Raw genomic sequence first — 22,632 nt, 5'->3', positions numbered from 1 at the left:
GTCAATTGTTTTTAATTGTTGAGGCAGTAATACTTGGTTCATGAAACTGCAATATACAGAGAGGTGAAATAAATAGCTTATATATATATAATATATATAATATAGCTGGTTTTAAAATATTCCCTTATTCATTGGTGTACTAGGTCACGTGAGTCACGGAAGGTCGATAGCAGCATCCTCCAGAACTGTGAGTAATGCAGGGTCACCGTGATTGGACGAGGCCGTCTGTCGTCAAAAGTCGAGGCGCCGAGAATTCTGAGGGCACGCCTTCCCTGCGCGGTGTCTCAGGGCAGCTTGCAGCGGACAATAAATAAATGACTGCAAACCAGACAGCGATTTTTGTTGGACTCTGGGGCAGGGACAGGGGACTGGGAAAGAGGGGGAGTTGGCTGGGTGGGGAGAAACACTACTTTCTCTTTGTTTTTCTCTTTTTGTGTTTTTTCTTTTTTTTTCTTTTTTTTCTTTTCCTTTAAGAACCTTTGGGAAAAAGGACTTTGGTTTCTCAGAGTGTCGTTTTCCTCATTCAAGTCCTCCTCTGGGGACGAGTTTCGAGTTGTCTGTTCCTAGAGAGACACAGCACCTGTGCATTGACAAAGTCCCTTGGCGTGAGCCTTTTGTCATAGCGGGTTTCAAGTCAGTAATAAAATCCTTATCGCTCCCCTCCCCCAAGAATTTTGGTTCAGTTTTTGTCTTCTCTTAAACACAATGTACAAAAATAGAAATTCTTCCTTATTTTTCATGTAAAAATATTCCTCTGATTGCAGTTCTCCGTGAGTGTGAGTGTGGGCTGGGGCGGCCTGGGGGGGCACGGCGGGGCCCGCCTAGCCAGGGTGCGTGGGGCGGATCCGCCGGGACCGCTTGGTCACGGTGGTGTACTTGAAGGGCTTCTGCAGTTCGGCCTGTCCCTTGGGGTAGCGCTTCATGAAGTGCACATCCTGCTGGTTCTCGCGGGTCTTGGGGCCCTTCCGTGGCCGCCCCTTCTTGGTGAAGCCCACGTACCAGCCGGAGTACTTAGCTGACATCAGGGCTGTGTAGTTGTTCTCCAGGACCTTCTCAATGAACACACACTCTTTGCTGGTGCCATCAGGCTGCAGGAAGAGAGAGAAGGAGGAGGTGAGAGAGGAAAGACAGGTGTGAGGGGCAGAGCTGTGTAGAGACGTCAGGGGCAAGGGCCAAGGCTTGAGATGGCACAGTAGAAAGGGCCTGACCCCAAGCTTTGGCCTCAGCAGTTTCACTCCCTGGATCCCTAGAGTGGACTTGACTTGGCGGCCCCTGCATCCTTCCCTGCTCATCAGTTAGGTACCAGCCTCCCATTACCATTCAGGGACCCCTTTCTTTTCCACTCCCATGATGGAGCCAGGGGCTTCCGCCTCAGCTCTACTAGAACAAAAGATTCAGATATGACCAATCAAAATATTATTTCCTGTGATTGGTGCAGAGCACAGCACGTGGCCTGAGTCATCCAATCAGCAGTCCTCAAGATCCTGCTATAAATAATCCCCCCAAACATAGGCCAGTTTAAACTTGGAAATAGGTAAAGCTGAAGCAAAGGCAGCCTCCATACCCCCATGAGAGGAAACGCTGCCTGACAACAAGGTCAGCTTGGAGGAAGAAAGCCAAGAGGAAGAGAATGAAAGAAACCAAGTCCTCCTCATATCTTTCAGTTTCTGGACCTACCCAGCTATATCTGAAGCTCAAGTTACCTCACTGTTAAGTGGGCCAATATCTCATTTCCTTTAAAACAGTTGAGACTGTGTTCTATCACATGCAACAGAAAGAAGTCCCAACTCATGTGCACTAAACTGGGGACCAAGTTAACTGCCTACTCAACTGCCATTCAACTCCACTGTTACAGAGTCAAACATAAATTACATTTAATGTGGTACATCTTAATGTTTGTTGTGAAGAGGGGGGTGGAAGCCTCTAAAAATAAGGGCTTTGGCATGACCAAACTTCAAAGCCTATACCCATGGTTCTAAGATTTTAGGGTCCCAGGTGAACTCCCTGGGAGACTATGCCAGGCAAGGAGCACTAGATTCATAGTCAGACATTGAATCAACTCACACTTCCTTATGTGACCTCAGGCTAGTTAATTTCATTCTTTAAACTTTGGATTCCTTGCCTGGACCAAACACAGAAAATGACTCCTGCGTCATAGAGATGTTATGAGGAATGATGCTTATAAGTGAGCCAGGCACACAGTAGGAAGTTTTCACATTATTTCGGAAGAGCAGGTGGTTCCGAAGGTCTGACCTCCCTCCTTGGATCTGAACAAAAGGTGGTGGAAAAGCGGGCTTTGAATCTCCTCCTTGAAAAAGCCGAATTGCTCGGCGTGGAAGAGTGGGAAACACACAAAGTTGGAAGGCCTGAATTAGCAGCACTCGAGTTTCCAACTAACATCTCCAAATTTAGGCCGGGCCCACTCCTCGTTACAGACGGGTGCCCAGCCAAGTTGGAAGCCCAGCGGTCTGGCTGTGTGTGGAGACTGAGGTGCAAGTTCCAGCCTTTTGTTTGAAGTGGAAAACGGGCTGGAGCTTCCAGGAACGTTCACCTTTGAGCGGAGGGCAAGCTTGGGCCCTGCAGACAAAGTGCTGAACTTTGCAGAAAGGGACAGGCAGGGTAAGAAAACATTCTCTGGAGGAGAGATCTTTCGAGGAGCCTACAGAGCATACAGGGGGTGGGCCTGGGAGAAGCACACAGGACCCAGAGCATTATGGGTTGAGTGAGCAGAGAGGGCCTAATGTGAGGGAAGCTGGGGCATATGTGCAAGGGAGATAAAAAGGAGTGGGCTCTGGGCTCCCCATGGATAATTCTGGAAGCTGCCTATCCAACCTGAGTCCAGGTCCCTTGACTGGTTTTGATGGAACAGTCAGAGAAAACTGAATAAAGGCTATACCATGGCTGGTTCCCCATCTTAGAATATCTGCCTGGAAAACTGCTTTCAACCATCAGGAGTCAGTTCAGTAACCACCTCCTCCAGGAAGCCTTCCCTGACTGCCATCTAGCTCCCTGAGTATTTCCTCCTCTTCCTTCAAGACTCCATTTGAGCAGTGTGTGTGTTCGTTGCTCAGCTGTGTCCAACTCTTTGCGACCCCATGGACTGTAGCCCGCCAGGCTGCTCTGTTCATGGGATTTTCCAGGCAAGAATACTGGAGTGGGTTGCCATTCCTTTCTCCCATTTAGCAGTATGCTTTATTCAACTCACATACTCCATCTTCTGAATCCCCTCCACACCCACTCCTTCTCCTGCCTGCTCAACAGAGTAGTTCTGTATCTGCCTGCTCCTCATCAGCCCAGGAGCTTCAGGAGGTCAGGACTGCTTCTCGCTTGCTCTCATGGCTTCGGCATAGGTCTTAGCCCAAGACAGGGGCACGCGGAGAATTTGTGGTTAAATGGATGAGAGTTCTGCTGGGACAAAGATGGTGGGGGTGACACATTAATTGGTCTTCCTCCAAAAGAAAATGGACTCTGCCTCCTGGATCCCTTACTAATGTCCCAGAGACAGTTGTGAGTTGTGAGAGGCCCCTCCTGGGGGATGTGCTGAGAACAGTGAGGGCCCAAGCCCTCAGCCTGCCCACCGTGGTGTCCCTACTCATCCATTTACTCACTCATTCAGCATTTACTGATTGCCAACTACAGCCCAGATATTTCCACATCCACTGTCTCATTTAATTCTCTTAACTTGCCAAGGGAGACTCTACCTGGTGGAAGAAAACAATTTAAAGACACAAAAATGGCATTCCCAAGGTCACGGAGCTGTCAAGTGGCAAAGCCAGGATTTGAACATGCACTTGCCACTACAGCTCACTTCTCTGCTGTCTAATCCCAGACAGGCCCGTGGGGAGAAAGGGTATGGAAGAGTGGGTGCTGCCCATCGAAACACCTCGGGTCCCCCAGGACCACAGAGCTACCATACTCATGAAGCAGTGACTTGGAGGCCCAAGCCCTCAGCCTGCCCACCGTGGTGTCCCTACTCATCCATTTACTCACTCATTCAGCATTTACTGATTGCCAACTACAGCCCAGATATTTCCACATCCACTGTCTCATTTAATTCTCTTAACTTGCCAAGGGAGACTCTACCTGGTGGAAGAAAACAATTTAAAGACACAAAAATGGCATTCCCAAGGTCACGGAGCTGTCAAGTGGCAAAGCCAGGATTTGAACATGCACTTGCCACTACAGCTCACTTCTCTGCTGTCTAATCCCAGACAGGCCCGTGGGGAGAAAGGGTATGGAAGAGTGGGTGCTGCCCATCGAAACACCTCGGGTCCCCCAGGACCACAGAGCTACCATACTCATGAAGCAGTGACTTGGAGGTTCAAGGGCCAGCACAGTGCCTGGCACACACGCTCTTGCCTGGGTTGAGGATCTGGGCTTCAGGCTGAGGTTCTGACACCCCAGAGGTCAGGAGCCCTTGGGAGGAGCCATAGGGCCTATAACGGTCACGAGTTCCCACCTGAACTCAGACTCAGTGGATAAGAAGCTCACGGTAGGCAGCCCTGGGGCCTGACCCTTGCCTTTCTCCTCACCACCTCTATGACCCTGCTTATGGCCTGCAGAGATTTTTAAAAAACACATGTGCATGGGCCTCACCCCCCCAAAATGCTGACTCAATTGGTTCAGGCAAGGCAGATCACCAATATTTAGGGAGTAACGACAGCCCGTCCCAGAACCTTGATTTAGTAGAATTTGATCATCCCTGGAAATCTACCACCTCCAACCTCCTTCTTTCCAAACTGGAGTCCTATTCCTTCTGTTTGATCTGAAGACTGAATCCTGATGACATCACTTGGCCCCTAGATCCAGTCTTCCTTGAAATCAGAACTACCCCCTGGATGTTTTTAGTTACCTAGACGAAAAAAAAGACTTTTGCTTAAAGGCATTTTGAATTAGGTTTCAGTCACATTCAACCAAAGCAGACTTCACAAACACACACTGGACAAGGGACCCCCTGCTCTGAATGGGTCTAGGGCCCTATGTTGCCGATGATCCACTGATCACACAGGAGGAGACAGACGAGAAAAATCCACCTGGGTTGAATCTCCAGAGATGGGAAACAACTGCTTAGCACATAGTGCTTGACATTTAACAACTCTTTTACGGAATGAAAGGAAGTACTATCTCCTGGGTCAGGTGGAGGTGGGGTCCAGAGAGGTGGCAAGGAGAAGGGGGCTTCTTCTCTCTCAGGGGCTTGGGAGAAGAGCTCTGGCATGTGATCAGTATGATGCGAGAGAGAAGCAAGGCCAAGGGTCTGGAGCATCGGCAGAGGCTCTCTTGGGGGTTCAGTGATGTGTCCGGCTGTGGCCAGATATGTAGAAGATTGATACCCAGGGTCAAGACCATCCAAGCAAGCTATCCTGTTGAGCCAAAGGAGCCAGAGCCTGAACTGAGGTCAAGAGTTCCCACAGGTGAAGAACCTGACTTTCAAGGGGAATGTAGCTCATGTTTAACAAGAAAGTGCCTATTCAGTGTCAGGATTATCTTCCCATTTTACAGGTGAGGACACTGAGGCTCAGTGAGGTCAGAGCACTTAAGATTCCCAGGTCTGACGTGGCTAACTCTGGCTGTAGGTTGAGTCAATTCTCAAAAGGCAAGCACCACATTTCTGTTTCTTTGGTATCCTTTGAGCAGGTATAAGAAGCATGATGGATGGATCCAGAATTGGCCCTCAGAGCCACCAGCCTGTGGGGAATGCAAGAAGGAAACAGCCAGTGCCAACCCAGGTGAGCAGACTGCAGAGAGAGGGCTGTGCGAGTAGCCTGGGCTCCAGGGTGGGCGTGCTGACTGGGCGGTCAGGGAAGTCAGAGATCATGAAAGGGGGAGCCAAGACTCAGGGTGGATGGTGGAGGGAAAGGCTGTCCTGGCAGAGGGAGCCGTGTGCACACAGCTGGAAGGCCGCGTCCAAGGAGTGGAGGCTGGCAGCGCCATGTGTCTGGGACACAGGAACACGAGGGCGGGCAGGCTCTCCCCAAGGAGGGCAGCCGTTCTCGGGTAGAAGGTGAGGGCCTGAGGACTGGTTCTGGCTGAGCTGCGGGTGGAGAGGAGGGGCGAGCTTTAGAAAGCTGAGGGTGGGCAGAGGGGAAAGGCCTGGAGGTGGAGCCTGAGGAAGCGGAGGAACACTCTTCTGGAGAAGGTACGAGGGCAGAACCAGACACAGACCAGCCATCAGGAGTAACCCCAGGTCGGGGTCTGATCGGCTGCCGACCTGTGACAGAACTGCCCCCTAAGGACCCGGAGCTCCCAACTGCAGGACCCAGAGAGTGGGCGCTGGGCTGGGCAGGGGCCCAGAGGGGGACCTGCCCGCCGAGTCGGGACAGGTGGAGGGGTGGCCTGCCCGGGAGCCTGGAGGGGAAACTTGGGGGTGGGGCGGGGGCCCTGCTGCAAGGTGGAGGGGCACCTCGCCTGTAGCAAGGCGGGCGGGGAGCGGAGCGCGGGGCGGCCTCGCCGCCAGCTGAACCGTCCCCAATATTAATGACGGGAGAGAGGGCGAGGGGGCAGGAAATCGGAGCCGGCTCCTGTGGAAGCGGTGACTCAGCGGCCAGCCGGCGGGCGGGCGGGCGGCGGGGAGCGGCCCGAGGGGACGGGGCTGTTCTTTTGACCCCAGGACGGCCCTCCTGAGGTCAAGATGCCGGGAACCACGCAGACGGGGAGGGAGGGGCACGCGGGCACTGGGCACGGCGGGCTGCGGTGCGGCCCCTCCTTTAAACAGGAAAGAAAAGGGGGGTGAGTGGAGAAAGGCGAGCCCACAACTGCAAGCAGGCTGGGCCTGGGAGGCGGCCCAGGCGGGCAGGAGAACAAAGCGCCCGACGCGGGGCTGGCCGCGCCGCCGCAGGAAACGCACAGCCAGGCCAGGGGACCCGGCGCCCGGCCCGCCCGCCGCCCCGGCCCCGGACCCCTCGCTGGCCGGCCGGCGCGGACGGACGCGGTGAGTGAGTCCGCGGAAAGTGAATCACTAATTAAAACCACTCCTAGGCATCCCGGGGTGCGCTACGGAGTACTATTCTGTTGCTCTCTGAGAAGCTCCAGCTGGAATCCTTGCCTTCTAAACTGGGCTTTGAAGGCCGCCAAGCTCTAGCCCGTGACCTGGGAAGAGTGCCCGAGCACCGCCAAGCCTCAGGTTTTTCATCTATGAAATGGGAATGGTGGAAGTCTGTTCTTCCCCGACCCACCTTATGGGATTATTTTGAAGCATTTTTTGTTTAGTGCCTGGCAGAAAGTAGGTGCTCAATTAACAGAGGCTATTGGTACCCTTGTTATTAACAAATAATCAGAGACACTCTCCTGGCTCAGGTCTCTGGCCTGTCATCCTCTCCCCAGGGTATGGAGGGGAGGGGGGAAGAGGGATAAGAATTGGGGGATTCGGGGAGTCAAAGCCATAGCTTAAACAGAAACTGAAGTCATGCTTCCTTCCCCCCACCCTAACAAGGTGTAATAAATGCAGGTCGTCACAGAGGGCCTTGCCTCAAGGAGAAGAAGCCGTCCTCTTTGGAATCTGGGTCTACCCTCTACCCTCCACTCCAACTGGCCAGCAGAAGCCACCCCCTCATTATACAAGTTGGACAGGGGGTGAGTAGGGTCCCTGCAGAGAGAAGGGAACATGGAGCATGAATCCACTATAGAGCTACTGCCTGTAGCACCTCCCTCAGGAGCATCCAAAGGAAGCAAGTGTGTGAACTTCACAAACAAGGACACCCAGGCCAAAAGGGGCAGCAGCGTCAAAATGCAGCATCAGTGGAGGCTCAGAATCCCTGGCACGTGGGCCCACCCCACCCATATCCTACCCCCGCCCTCATTTGTTACATGCCTGTTGCAAAGTAATAAAACCTTCCTGAAATGCTAGAATCACAAGGCCGAAGAGGCTGCTGGGTTCCAGAGGTGTGGCTGTGGGGAGTCATAAACCCCTTGTGATTATTAAAACAACGCTGCAGCCCCAGGCCCTGGCCCACTGGTTCCCTGCTGCCAGACGTCAGGTACATTCAGACTGGGAGCCTCAGACCCCCTGGAGGTTCTCCCACTGCTAAGCAAGCCAGAGTTCCATGTCCACCAGGAGAGATTGGGGCCCCACGTACTCCCCAAAGTCACAGCCACAGTATGGCAGGCTGCGGGTGAGGGGACAGAGAAGTGGGGGTTATGAAGAGATCTCACAATGGGAGTCTCTCTCTCACACACACACACATTCACGGGGCCTCTTTCCCATTTAGGGCTGATGGGGCCCAGGAGGCACTGCTCCAGCCCCCCTGGGCTGCTGAGGGACCCACCCAAGTCCCAGACCACCACTTACCTTCCCCACAAGCTTGCCTTTCCGGTTCATACACAAGTAGAACTCCGTCTCCTTGCCCTTGATCCGGACTTGACTACCGAAGGTATCTGTCTCCACTAGGAGCTGGGCTTCGAAAGGCAGAAGGAGAACAAGACACATTTTTTTACCAGGGGCAGTGGCTGGCCTGAAGACTCAGCAACATGATCCCTGACCCTGACCTTGCCCTTGGACCTCCCACTGCCCCCAGAATCAAGTATGGGGGTGGGGCTGCTTCCGACAGTCTCTCCGGAGCATGTGCCCCTCAGGCAGGGAGAAAAGCTCTCTGACACCTGTTCCCAACTCCCGGACTCTCTGGACTCCACTGGGGACCCAGATCACTTCTGGTGACTACAGACCAGTGTGACATCTCCTGCCCTCCTCACCCACCTTCCCCTGCCCCTCAATTCCCTTCCCCAAAGCAGGACACCCAGCCACACAAAGAGCCCTGAAGAAGCAGCAGTCTCTGGACTGAGGGGTCAGACATTCAGATGCCTATGAGCTCACACAGGCATGCACAATGGGCACACACGCACACACACACACACACAGTAAATGCACACGCGTCTTGCCTTGTGGAATGCTAAGCTACTTCCTCCAAAATTTAGGTCAGAAGCCCCTTCCTCCAGGGCAAACATCTGGGTGTCCCCTTCCTGATGGGGATATGAGAGAGCGAGTGCCCCAGCCACTTGAAATGGGGAAACGTCTGGAAACGGTAATTCAAGGCCCCAGGGAAAGGAGGCTATCAATATAATATTTCACTTTCCTCAATCAAGGCCATCAAGACTTGGGGACTTCCCTAGCGGTTCAGTGGTTAACACGCCATGCTTCCCATGCAGGGGGCCATGGGTTTAATCCCTGGTTGGGGAACTAAGATCCCACATGTCACATGCCACACAGTGTGGATAGGAAAACCAAAAAAGGCCACCAAGGCTAAAGGATAACTAACTCTCAGGAGCCCAGAAGTCCCAATCGGAACCCAGTACCCTCTGGTCTGGAATGGGAGACCTCATGTTAAACCCCCATACTCCACAAAAACATGGGGTGTCCAGATGATCCTGGATGGGGTAGCCAGAGCTGATCCCCCAAGGCCTGACTGAACAAGAACATCTAGGGCAGGAGGGTGACTCCCTCTTGATTAGGCATACTGTGAGGCCCCCCTCCCGTCCCTTGGCCACTTCACATCTCCCCAGTAGGATGCTGTGTGACTTTGGCAGGTCACATGCCCTCTCTGAATTTGAATCCCAGTGCCTGGATTTCCCCACCACCTCCATCCCCCTTCTTTGCCTCTGACCCCCCATTCTCACCCTCCCTCCCCTGACCCTTTGCTTCCCAACACCTGCCCCTCCCTCACCCACAAAATTTTAATTTCAGTGACAAGGGACTTGCTTCTCCATAACAAAATCATAGTTCTAAATACAGCATCCTTGGAGCCACAAACAGTGTACCTCAGTGCCCCTAAAATACAAGAGGTATGATTTTAATAAAAAAAATTTTAAATATATACCCTGGTACCCTGCTGTGAAAATTAAAACCATCTGGAACTCAGGATTTCCAATAATTAATCTAGCCCTCCTTTGACACCACTACTAATTAAAATGTGATACCCACCTTTCCAAGGAAAAAAAGAAGAATTTACATAAAATTTAAAGATCTAACAAGAATTTAGTAATTCTAGGAACAAAGGTGGGGGCACATTCTTCTCTCTACCTTCCCCCATCCCTAGTAAACAGAGTTGAGAATATTAGTGAACACTGAGATAGGGGGTTATAAGCCCTTCATGCTCCCTGCTTCCCTAAATCCAAACTCCCTATAACTCTCTTGTTGGCTTAGTCCCTGAGAACCAAGGGTCAAACATCACAGCACTTCTGAGACTTGCTTTCAGCATCTCCTCACAAACTCAGGCCCTACATGGGATGGGGGTTGTTAGGGGTCAGGAGAGTCCCCAACCTACAGGAGCTTCTGACAAAGGCAGCATGTGTAAGGGGAAAGGTGAGAGCTTTGAAATGCACATGTATGGATATGACTCCCTAGCTCCACTTGCCAGTATATGACCCTGGGCCTCAGTTTCTTCATCTGTAAAATGGGGGTGGTCATCCCTCATCTGTTAACAGCCAATGTGAGGGTCATATAAAATGATGCTGTTCTCAGAGGCTGGGTAGGAGAAACTCAGTAACTGTTCCTTAAGTTTCCCGATAACTGCAAAATAAACCCATTTACCAAAAAAAAAAAAAAAAAAAAAAGTAGTGGAAAAGAAATCTGGTATGTATAAAAGGGCAGAGGGGAAGCAAAACTTGCTTCCCCAAGGCAGGCCTTCTGTCCTGAACTTTCTCAGCATCCTCCAGGGTCTCGGGTACCCCACACTGTGAGTGCATCAGAAAATGCCTTAGGCGGGGATTTACAGAGCCTTGCCATCCTGGAGGGGTAACCTGGAGTAAGCCACACACCCTATCTGAGCCCCTAGTTTCCTTACCTATGCAATGGGATTGGGGCCTGACTGTTCTGATTGTCTCTGGGATTGGAAAGGGGTAGGGATGGGAAATCATAAAAAGTGGGTGAGGCCACAGGGCTGAGGCCAGGCAGCCCCAAGCATGCCTGAGAGGAAGACGACTCTGTCTGTCCTCTCCCAGCACCAGCCTGGGCCCGTCTTCAGAACAGCTCCTACTGCACACTGGATCCGACTCCCCTGTGAGCCTGCCAAAGTCACACATCCCCCGGAGGTTAGGTACCTTCATCCCCCTTTTACAGTGTAGGAGACTGAGGTTCAGAGAAGCAACCCTTCCCAGGTTGGGGGTGTGGGGGCAGGCTGACATCCAGTCTGGCTGGCTCTCTTCCTGTTGGGGCCTGGGTCCCAGAGGAGGGCCCCCAGCTCCAGGGAGACTTGGCTCAAAACACAGCCCCCGCCTCTCATTAGCCACAGCCCATCTGAGGAAGCCCTGGGCTGTGCCTGAGCCGTCCAGAGGCCTGGGCTGAGGCTGGGTGGCACCCCACCCCCACCAGCCCAGCAGCCCCCACCCCAGCAAGGGGACGGTCTGCACCAGCCACTGCGCCCTGGGGAGCCAGAAGTCTGTTCTTCCCCAACCGCAGCAAGCCACGGAGTGACCTAGACTCTACTCAGCACATGACATAATGAGGAGTGAGCCGGGCCAAGATTATGTAAAGTCTTTGGGGAGTAATAGCAGCAGCAGTTCTCAGAAAAAGAGAAAGAGAGACTCCACCCACCCAGACCAGGTTTGCCCCAGAGCCTGCCTGGTCCTCAGCATCATGCTTCCCCGTCTCATGACCCAAGACCTAAGCCCCCAAGACACACCTCTCAGGAGCCAGAAACCTCATCTCCACTCGGTTTGATTCTCAGGACTGTCCCAGGCCAGGCAGGCGGCATCAATGATATCGTCTCGCCGCTCACCACCCTGGCATCCCCTCCTCCACTCTCTGCTACGCTTGCCCCTAGCGGTCTCTCCTCTACAGATCAGCCAGGCGATCCTTACAAAATGTAACATGAACTGTGCCTTTCCCCTGCTAAAGCCTCCTATGGGCCTCCACGCGTGCATGCTCAGTTCCTCCATCATGTCCGACTCTTTGCAGCCCCGGGGACTGCAGCCCACCAGGCTCCTCTCTCCATGGGATTTTCCAGGCAAGAATACTAGAGTGGATTGCCATTTCCTCCTCCAGGGGATCTTCCCGACCCAGGGGTCAAACCTGTGTCTCTTGCATTGCCAGGCGGATTCTTCACCACCGTGCCACCTCACTAACAATCCAGACACTTCAAGGGGACCCCTAAGAGGCACCCGTCTGGCCCCTGCTGTCGGCCCCCATCTCCCACCCTTGCTCACAGCCCTCCAGCCACACAAGCCTCCTTGCTTTTCCTGCTCTGACTCACCCAGCGCACTCCCGCCTGAGGGCCTTCACACTCTTCCTCCGCCTGGCGATCGCTTTGCCCAGAGTTTCCCACAGCAGCTCTGCACCTCCTAGACGGACATCTCAACTCAGATGTCACCTCCTCAGAGAGGAGTCCATGGGCTCACGAAAAGCCAGATGTGACTGAGCGACTAACACTCTCACACACTATTCATACTTACCTCGTCAAGCCCTTTATATACTTACTAAAGGTTACTTATTGGTCATTTACCATAAGCCAAGGGTGGGCTAGGTGCTGGAAACCACAGTGGTGGATGAGACAGGTAAGGGCCTGCCCTCATGGAGCTTACCTTCTGGTGGACAGAGACAGACCCAGAAAAGGTAGCAAATAAGAGGAGACCACTTGGAGGAGTGCTCGGAGGAGAATGGAGCAGGGGATGGCAGGAGCTGGACTGGGAGGGTGGCGACATCTCAGGTCCCGTGCAGGGCAGGCAGATTCTTTACCATCTGGGCCCCAGAGAAGCCCCAAGCATGCATAACGCCATTTAAAAGTTAAAGCGAACAAGGTTCAGGGAGGTAAAGGGATTGCTCAAGGGCATACAGCTGGTAAAAGCAGGGAAGAAGTTCAAATTCAATGTCTGATCCCACGATCAATGCCTCTGGCAACTCTGCCCCCACCAGCGTCACTCCTGCCCCTCCCTAGAGCTCTGAGCTCCCCCACGCACCCACCCCCAGCCTCAGAGTTACTATCAGATATTCTGACGAAGGGCGAACGTCCTGTCCCTCTCTGGGCCAGGATTAGATGATTCCCTTTCAGAACTGCTCCTCTGGGAAGCATCAGTAACTTACATTTATTTGGAGCCTATCATATGTGGGTCACCGTTGTACCCTATACACACTATCTCAATCCTTATGACAATCCCAAGAAATTAGAACTATTTTTTTATTACCCCATTTTACAGGTGAGAAAATGGAGCCCCAAGGTCACACAATGGTGGAGTTAAAACCCAGGCAGGCTAACCTAGAAGTCTGGGTCTTAGCCTGTCTCCCCCTTAGGTCAAACTTTTCCTCCATGCCAGTCCCTTTCCTGGGGAAGTTAGTGAAGGAACAAGGAAGGTCTCTGCCTTTGACGTCACCTTCTTGGGGCAGAAGTCTGTGGGTCGAGACGCCCAAAGAGCCAAAGGTTGGGGCCCATCCCTCCCCAGCTCCATTTCCAAATGACCTTGAGGCAGGGAAGGGTACCAGCAGTCACCCTGAGGAAGACAGCTTCTAGCTGATTCTGGGAGATGGCCCATAGGAGCACCCAAGTCTGGGTTCAAACCACAGCCAGAGAGGCAGCAAATGGCTTCTGACCTCGTTCTGACCAGGAGAGGCTGTATGCACCAGGAGCTGAGCGAGTGAGGGATCTCTCCTGCAGGGGAGGCCATGAGCCAGTCCCGGCTCAGAGCAGGAGCCCAGCACCTGCCCATGCAGGCCAGGAGCTTGAAGAGCCCAATCCCTTCTCCAGCATCCAGACAGGAAAGCAGAAAAGGAAAAAGAGAGAGTGGAGGAAACTGGAGAGAAAGCCCTTTTGATTAAAAAAATAATAATAAGCTGTCTTTTTCTCCCAGTTTTGTTGAAATGCATGGAGTAACAATGATGGTTTTAAAAAGCTTATACTTATTTGAGCATTTACCATCCATCAGGCGCTGTGCTTAGAGTCTGAATATGGAAAGTCTCATTAGATCCTCACAACAACCTTATGAGGTAGGAACTATCACGCCCATTTGACTGATGAAGAAACTGAGGCCCTGAGCAGAGCTCCAGAGGTTACTTGCCAAAGTCACTCAGTAGGACCAGGATTTGAACACACACAGAGTAACTCCAGAGCTAGTCTGACTCAGGCAGAGCAGGACAGACACCAGGCAGCCTGGCGACGGCAGAGATGAGAAGTGACTTTGGTGGGTGGATGGATTGACTGATTCCAGTGGGATTTCCCAGCTGGGCTTCCCTGCGGGCGATCCAGGACCTCTCTTGGAAGCCTTTTGGTTGGAAGGGTTGGAAACAGCAGGGAAAGACAGCAGAGATCCAGAGAGACATATACAGAGGGGCACAGGAGACCCAGAAAAATGGGACTGGAGAAAACCAAGCAGGAGACTTGGTTTCCTTCCCCCCTCTCCCACAAGTTTCAGAGTCAAACCTCCAAGGCCCGAGAAAGCAAGCAGGGAGCCGGGAGCCGAAGAGAGGCTGGGCAGAGCAGCGCCCCCAGGCCTGCACAGGGTGACCCGCTGCCGGCTGGCTGCCGCAGTGCCAGGACAGGTGCCGCGGGCCCCTGTCCAGGAATCACCCTCCAGCGAGGAAACATCCTTGCCACAGAAGGTGCTGGGAGGTCACACTGAACCAGTACCCCCTTCCTCCCCTCTGAACCAGATCGAGGGGAAGGGGAAGAAGCAGGGGCGAGAGGAAGGATTCCTCTCTGGAGAGGTTTCAGCATCGCTATTCACAAACACACACACACACACACACACACGTTACGGCCTTTCTCCAAAGGTGCCCATGGCTCCCTCTCTCGTGAAGTCACCCAAGGAGGCTCACAGGCCATGTGGGTTTGCCAGAAAGGAAAAGGGAGAGAATCAATAGGATCAATCAGAAGCTATATTTAATCCTAGCTGCAGCTTTCATGTGACCGGTTGAGCTGCAGAGTCACCAAGGTGTGGGTGGCCACTCCTCACTGAGGACAGAAGTCGTGGGACACAAGCTCAGAGGGCAGGGGTATTAGACGGATATATTAATGCTCCTTCCAGCTGGGAACATCTCTCGGAAAAGCTGGCTCTGTTGCTCGGGGTATCCCGGCTGCAAGATGCAGGCTGGCTGGAAGGGAGGACAGGACGGGAGAATGGAGGGAGCACCAATTCCCCAAGTACCTACTCTGAGCCGGGCGCTTGCCCCAGAGGAGTGGTCTCATCCACACTCCTGGATGCTCACGGGTCACCCATGCACTCACAGGCTCAAACATGTATTGCACACTGGTTTGCGGCTGGCTGTGTGCAAGGCGGATGCTTCCCAGGTGGCTCTGTGGTAAAGAATCCGCCTGCAATGCGGGAGACATGGCTTCCATTCCTGGGTCAGGAAGGTCCCCTGGAGAAGGAAACGGCAACCCACTCCAGTATTCTTGCCTGGAGAATCCCATGGACAGAGGAGCCTGGCGGGCTACAGTCCATGGGGTTGCAAAGAATCTGACAAAACGGAGCGACTAACAGTTTCATTGTGCAGGGGATACAGTGGGGACAGTAGACAGAAGCCGCCTGGCCTCAGAGTGTGCACTGGAGCAGGCGACACGGAAAGCGGATAACTGCACGTGCAGCAGAGCCACAGGCAGCAGTAAGTGCTGGGGAGAGAAACACGCGCACGCGAGGACACAGACAGGAATCCTCCGATAAGGCGGCGACTGGATGAATGGAGCGAGGGAGCAAACGCCACGGGGACATCTGGAAGAAGGGCAGCCCCAGGCGGAGGGCCCAGCAAAGGCAGACACGCGTGGCGCACGCGAGGGGCAGCAGGAAGCTGGGGCTGGAGCGGAGCCAGCAAGGACTGGGGTGATGGGGCCTGTGGTCAGGGAGGAGCTAGGTCAGGCCTTCCTGCTGAGGGTATGGATTTCATCCTAAACGACATGACCACCTTTGACTGAGTGACCGAGGCTCACGTTTTGGAAGTAAGGAGAATGGACTATGAGGTGTCAGACTCAGAGAGAAGGGGGTCCTGCTGCCTTGCCCACACCAGCCAGCCCAAAGGACCTGGCTCCTTGCTCAAGCCCAGCCCTGTAGCAGGCACCAGGAGGAGGGTAACGGGGACTAGAGGGCCCCCGCCCACTTCCATCACCCACTCAGAAAAAGCCCTGCAAGACCCCACATGCTCTCCCAGGTGAGTCACGCATGTCAGCCCCTAACTGGGCTCTGTGCTGCCCTGTAATTATTTCAGTCACTCATCCAGGAACCTTTGAAGGGGGCCTGGTTTCTGCCAGGCCATGTAGTAGACAGAGGGACAGGAAGAAAGGTCACTGCTTTCAAGGAGCTCACATTCTTGGAGGGGAGTAGGGGAACTCAGGAAGGCTGCCCAGTGGGGCAGAGCCCATGCTGAGCAGGCTGACTCCCCGTGACCCTGGGCAGCGGTGACGCAGCTGGCATCACTGGTCCATGCCAAGCTGGAGCCAGTCCACAGCATACTAGCTCCATGCCCTGTCCTCCACCACCCTGCAATGCAGGGAGGGCACCGGAAGGGCCCAAGGGACATAGAGAGCAAGAGGCCCAGACTCTTAGAGTCAGCCCCTAGGAAGGAGCAGGGGCTTTGGCCTGGGAGCTCGTTGAAGGCTAAGACCAGGTAGTCTCACTCACGGCTGTACTGCCCCCCGAGGGAGGGAGCGACCCAGGTGTGAACCGAGAGACCAGACTGCACCCAACAGAAGGGTCCAAATACGCTTCCGCCTCGGGCCTGAGACGGCCAGCAGAGCATTGCCAGCCCCTGGGGCTGCTTGGAACCACGCTGCAGGAGCCTCTTCTATCTGCAGCAGATGTGCCAGGGCCCACTGACGGGAGAGAGGCAGCACCCCTTCTGGAAGCTCCACGAACCAGTTCCCTGGAGGCAAGCCTTCACCCAAGCCCGCAACAGCATCCCCCTGCCCCCACACAACAGCGCTGAGTATTCTGGCTTAAATAATCATAACATCTTTGAGCAGAAGATACCCTTTCATTTCAATGACCCCATTTTACAAAAGAATAAATGGGCTCAGAAAGGCTAACTCCCACCTAAGGCCTCCAGCTCCTAAGTACTGGCGCTGAGATTCCAGTTCCCTCCGATGCCAGAGTCCCCATGCTCACCCTCTCAGAAGACCACCTCCCTGGCTTTCACAGACCCTCCAGAGGCCTTCTCAGTGCTGCTCTGGGTACTGTCTGTCCTGGGGGTCTGGCCTCCTGCAAAGCCTACGGCTGATTCGTGGTGATATATGGCAGATACCAACACACTGTTGTAAAGCAATTAACCTCCAATTAAAAACAAATTTTAAAAAAGAAAACTTGGGTGTTTGGGGTGCTTTTTCTTAATCAGGTGGAAAAGCCGCCTTTATCAAATGAAAGTAGACAGCCACAAGCCTTAAAGAAGCAGAGTGGCTCCTACACCACCGTAATCAATGCTGGAGCTCCTAACCATTCCCTGCAGGCTGGCTCAACTGACCCTGGTCTCCTCTGCTGTCTCAGGTCCCACCACCCAGCAGTCCTGCTTCTTGCAGCTAGTGTGCCTTGATGCCTCCACATTCCAGCTTAAGGGCATCAACCTCGGAGGCAGTGGGGCCTTCTCATCTTTGCTTGGCCGGTGAAGGAACTCAGCCCACAGCCAGCCAGACATGCTTGCCCCGGGCACTGGAGGCTGCTCAGTGACAGAGCTGCCACTAGAACCCGGCTGTCCTGTCTCCTGACTACTGGCCAGACCGAGGGGACCAGGACCAAAGGCAGGAAGGGGAGAGACTGACGCAATAACCCCAGGTGGGCAGGACGGAGCTTGCCCAGTTCCTGGCCGGCCAGGCGTCCACCACACTACCTATGCCGCTAGCCCCCGGCCCACAGACTTCTCCCTCCAGAGAGGAACCCAAAGCTATGAAAGCCCCGCATTCCTGGAACAGCCACGCCTGGGGCCCCCGGTGCTCTGAGAGAGTTTCAGGGAGCCATGAGGAGACCCTCCTGCAGAACAGCTTGGTGTAGAAGCCCGGCTCATCTGTGAGGATTTCACCAAAGACTGCTCGCTGTGGTAAAGCCTACGAGCTCTGGGGCAGGCATCCACACAAAGGGAGGCCAGCGTCTTGCACCTGCCTAAGGGGTCTAGCGCCTCAGGATGCCATTGAATCGGAGATTCTGAGTGTTTCAGAGACTCCAATCTGAGATTCCGAGGGTCTGCGGGGATCCCAGATTCCAGGCATTTATAGGGACTGTTTATAATTGGTGTTTGCTGGAATTCCCAGACTGTATTCTAACTGTGTATGAATGCAAGTCTCAGAAGACACCATTCTTTCAGCAGGACAGAGCCCTGAGAAGGAGAGAGCAGGTTCTGTGACATCCTGGGCCGCCTGGCCTGACTGAGGACCACTGGCTACCCCTCCCCCACAGGCAGGACAGGCTAATGCAGTCCCATCCTCCTGCTTGACTTGGCCACATAAATCACCCTCCCAATAATATTTGTATTGATTATCTAGATTGGAAGCCTCAATTGGCTCCATTGTCTCACTTCCTCTCTCAGGGCTCACAGATGGGGTCCCAGCCCCTCATCTGCGTTACTAATGCGGCATCCAAATGGAGCAGTCTCAGCGGCCAGCAAGGCCCCTTGCTGCCCTGGGTGCTGGGAGACTGGAGGAGTGATAAACATGTTCCTTGACAGAGAGTCATTAAATCCAGACTTTGTGGAGCTGGAGGAGAAGCCAGGATGGGCAAGTCCCTGTATACGCCAGGTGTGGTTCCCCCAACACCTCCAGGCTACTTGTCAGACACCCAGAGTTCAGGCCAGACCCTCCCCATCAGCACGAGCCTCTCAACAAAACCTCTCAGCGACTCGGGTGCACACGGAGGTTTAGGAGGCGAGGCGAGTCCGTGCCTTGTAATGCACCGAAGGGAGACTGCTGAGCCCCAGAGATGCTCAGGCCACACGGGAGAGACCGCTGAGCCTTGGGTTCAGGTGGAGGAAACAAGACAGCAAGTGGCTTCTGGAGAGAGGGGCTGGCCATTGCCTACCTCCTCTCCCTCCCGAGCTCCGGACCCCGATCTCAGAGCCTGGACAGATGGCTCAGACCAGAGTCTGACCCCCCTGTACTCTCCCAGCCTGGAGGGGCCAGAGAGAACTCCGGGGACTCCCCAGGAGGGCACCTCCCTCCTGCCCCAGCCAGCCAGCTGCCCCTTCCCTGGCAGCAACTGGACGGCTGATCCCAGGGAAAACCAGCACCTGGGTCTGCCCAGCACAGCCAGGCGTCCACAAAGGGGGAAAGCAGAGAGCTGAGGCCGCAGAGAGGCGGCCAGCAGAGGGCCTGGGAGAGGTGGGGAGGAGGGTGAGGACCCTGGTCAGAGGGAGGGAAGCAGGGAGAGAGCCTGAGATGGAGGGGATGGGGGAGGCAGAGTGATGGACAGGAGCAACCAGGAGGAGGGGGGTGGACTCAAGAGACAGGGATGCCAGATGAAAGGAGGAGCAGCCAGACCGAGAAAGGGAGCAGGGGGAAGAGGGAGGAGGGAGACGAGGCAGTAGCGCGCGCTGGGGCAGGAGAGGGAGGGGGCAGCTGGCCTGGAGGAGCCGGAGCCCAGCCCGGCCCAGCCTGGCCGGCCGGCCCAGCCCCCAGTGACAGCGCAGCTGCCACACTCGGGCCCACCACGAGGTCAGTCCTGCCCCGGGGCACAGGGAGAATAAATGGCGTCCAAGATAAAGAGATCCAAGAAATTATTTGTCTTGTTGTCACGTCTTGACTGCAATGGGCAGGGACCGGAGGGCAGGCAGAGCTTCGTCTCAGAACGGCCCAGGCTGGCAGGCACGGCTGCCCACAGCCCCCGGGCCCGTGGCTGGGACTGAAACACCTTCCAGAACCCAGGCCCGGGAAGGTAGGAAGCGGTGAGGGTGCGGTCGGCACTCACTCACAGGCTGGGCGGGAGGAGTCTTGGGTGCCTCCCTCACGGCTGAGGATCTCTGCGGGCTAGGGGCCTGTGGACGGAAGGGAGTCGGGTATGGCACTCCTTCCGGCCCCCCGCAGAGGCAGCCTGGGGCAGGTGACGGCTTCTGAACACCTCAGGGGAGCTGGGTCGTTCCGGGGTCAAAGGCAGGTCAAGGGCAGCCCCAGGTGATGTGAGCACCCGTGTTTCATAAGAGAGCAAACTTCAGCCCACGGAGCACACATGCACACGCCTCTCCGTGCAAATACGTATACTCTCTCACACACACGCTCATACACGCTCGCACCAGGCCAATTTCCACCACCATCACAAACCTCCAAAAAACATTCCCCAGAGGCTCCCACCCAAGCATCTGAACCGTGGACAGGTGAAACGACGCCTGGGGAGCAGCAGCAACCTGTTAGGCCCCAGCCCCAGGCAAGCCACGATTACCCAGGACAGCTAACATCTATGGGGCATTGACCAGCAAGAGTAGGCTTTACTCAGGTCTTCAGTTGCTGCTCCCAACAAGGCTCTCAGGGATGTGCTTCTGCACCCTCATTCCACAGATGAGGAAACTGAGGCCCAGAAAGACTCAGCACTGGGCACAAAACCACGCAGCCAGGATCTGGGCAAGCTGGGATTTGACCCTGAGGTCTCGGCGACCAGGAAGACGCACACAGTGGGGCAGGAAGGGGCCGACACCTACCATACTTGTCCCCGTCCTCGCCGCGGGCGCTGATCCTGCGGCCCAGGACCTGGATGTGCTTCCCGCTGGTCCGGCTGTAGAGCTGGTACAGCCGCAGCTGCTTACGGCTCACATCGTCCCGAGCCCGCGTCTGGTTCTCCACGTGGATGCGGAAGTCCACGTTCTCCTCGGCCACCAGCACCTGGGCAGGGAAAGGGGTGACAGTGAGCCACCCTGGAAGCCCAGACACCCTGCGTGCAGGAGCCACGTTCACAGCAGAGAGCCAGGGCCTCCGGGATGCCAGCTCTGGGGCAAGCACCAGCACACGCTCGTAACTGCCCTGCTTGGCGTTGCCCCGTCGCTCCGTCGTGGCTGACTCTTTGCAACCCCAAGGACTATAGCCCATCAGGCTCCTCTGTCCGTGGGATTTCCCAGGCAGGAATACTGAGTAGGTTGCCATTTCCTTCTCCAGGGGATCTTCCTGACCCAGGGAATCAAACCTGTGTCTCCTACATTGGCAGGCAGATTCTTTACCACTGAGCCACCAGGGAAGCTCAATTGCCCTGTTATCTCCCATTTCATAGCTGGGGCAACTGAGGCTCAGAGAGGTGAGGCAAGTTGTCCGAGGTGGCCCAGCCAGGAAGCTGCAAAGCTAAGAATCAGGTCTAGGTCTATTTGAAAACACATCTATTTGACAGCAAACAAAGTTTGCTTTCTTTCCGCCACAGCCCCAAATTAAAATAAGAACTATGGACCAGAGTTGCCCACGTGACCTTGAGAACACAGTTTGTTCTGCTTCAGATTTCTCCCCAGTAAAAGAGTGGAGCAGAGCCCCCATCCTGACTGCAACCCAGGATGGCTGTGAGGGTAGAGTGAGCCAATGGGAAGAAAAGTACCAAAATCATCACAGAGATGGGCCAGGGATTAGGGGCATATCATTGCTGTTTAGGTCCTCAGTGGGAAAGGAGGGAGACCTGGCAAGTGTCTTCCTCGGCATGAATGACCCACACCCCACTGTCACTTCTGCCCTAGGAGCTGATGCTGGAGGGTTCTCCTCTTCATACTGTAATGGTCCTTATGCTCGCCCCTACCACCAAGCATTTGCCCACACTCCTAACCCCTTGTAGAGAAGCTTTTGCTTAGCATCTCCCATCAAATTTCCTGTACCCTAGAAGTTTAGGGCTTCTCTGTTAGCTCAGATGATAAAGAATCTGCCTGCAATGCAGGAGACCCCGGTTTGATCCTTGGGTCGGGATGATCCCCAGGAGAAGAGAACGGCAACCCACTCCAGTATTCTTGCCTGGAGAATTCCATGGACAGACTGTGGGGTCAGAGTCAGACATGACTGAGCAACTAATACTTTGCAGAGATATACTATGCATACACACACACATAAAAAAATCCATCCCCTTTTATGGGCTTCCCTGGTGGCTCAGTGGTAAAGAATCCTCCTGCCAATGCAGGAGGCATGCATTCGATCCCTGGGTCGGGAAGATCCCTGGAGGAGAAAATGGCAACCCACTCCAGAATTCTTGCCTGGGAAATACTATGGACAGAGGAGCCCGGTGGGCTACAGTCCATGGGGTTGCAAATAGTCAGACGTGATTTAGCAACTAAACAACAACTAGAAGTTTAGTCCATGTCTGACCATACTCTCCAGGAATCCAGCTCTGGCTAAGCCAACAGTCTCTCTCCAGTCTTCCTTTCCTGAACATGGTCCAGGTGAGACCTGAGCAATGTGCACGTACCTCCTCACCAGCTTTCTGCTTCTACTGTCTCCCACCTGGAAGTCCATCTCCCACCAAATCCAATCACCTTGTGTAATCCTCTCCTAAACTCTCCAGGGCTTCCCATCAAGTTTAGATTTTTTTTTTTTTGGACCATTTTTTAAAAGCCTTTCATTGAATCTGTTACAATATGGCTTCCGTTTTATGTTTTGATTTTTTTTGGCTATGAGGCATAGGGGATCTTAGCTTCCTAACTAGGGATGGAACCCTCACCCTCTGCCTTGGAAGGCAAAGCCTTAACCACTGGGATGTCAGGGAAGTCCCTTCCCATCACGTTTTTATAAAGGTCCCCATTGTGGCCTCAAGGCCCTGCAAGATGAGCCCCTGACCGCTTTTCCACCTCCATCTCCT

General features: G+C 54.3%; 1 protein-coding gene across 1 annotated transcript in view; it reads right to left on the bottom strand.

Moving 5' to 3' along the window:
• Window positions 1–416: 416 nt before the first annotated feature.
• The window catches only part of FGF18 (fibroblast growth factor 18), a 36,518-nt gene continuing 14,302 nt past the window's right edge, over window positions 417–22,632 (bottom strand). The window contains exons 3-5 of the mRNA XM_069555803.1: window positions 20,516–20,696; window positions 8,285–8,391; window positions 417–1,088 (exon numbers count right to left, since the gene is read on the bottom strand). Coding sequence (XP_069411904.1) covers window positions 822–1,088; window positions 8,285–8,391; window positions 20,516–20,696 — 555 coding nt within the window. The 3' untranslated portion in view covers window positions 417–821. The remainder of the gene's footprint in view (window positions 1,089–8,284; window positions 8,392–20,515; window positions 20,697–22,632) is intronic.

Source organism: Ovis canadensis, chromosome 16 (genome assembly GCF_042477335.2).
Source record: "Ovis canadensis isolate MfBH-ARS-UI-01 breed Bighorn chromosome 16, ARS-UI_OviCan_v2, whole genome shotgun sequence".
Lineage (NCBI taxonomy): Eukaryota > Metazoa > Chordata > Mammalia > Artiodactyla > Bovidae > Ovis > Ovis canadensis.
The sequence above is the reverse complement of the archived record's forward strand: the minus strand, read 5'-3'. Positions and strand labels throughout refer to the sequence as shown.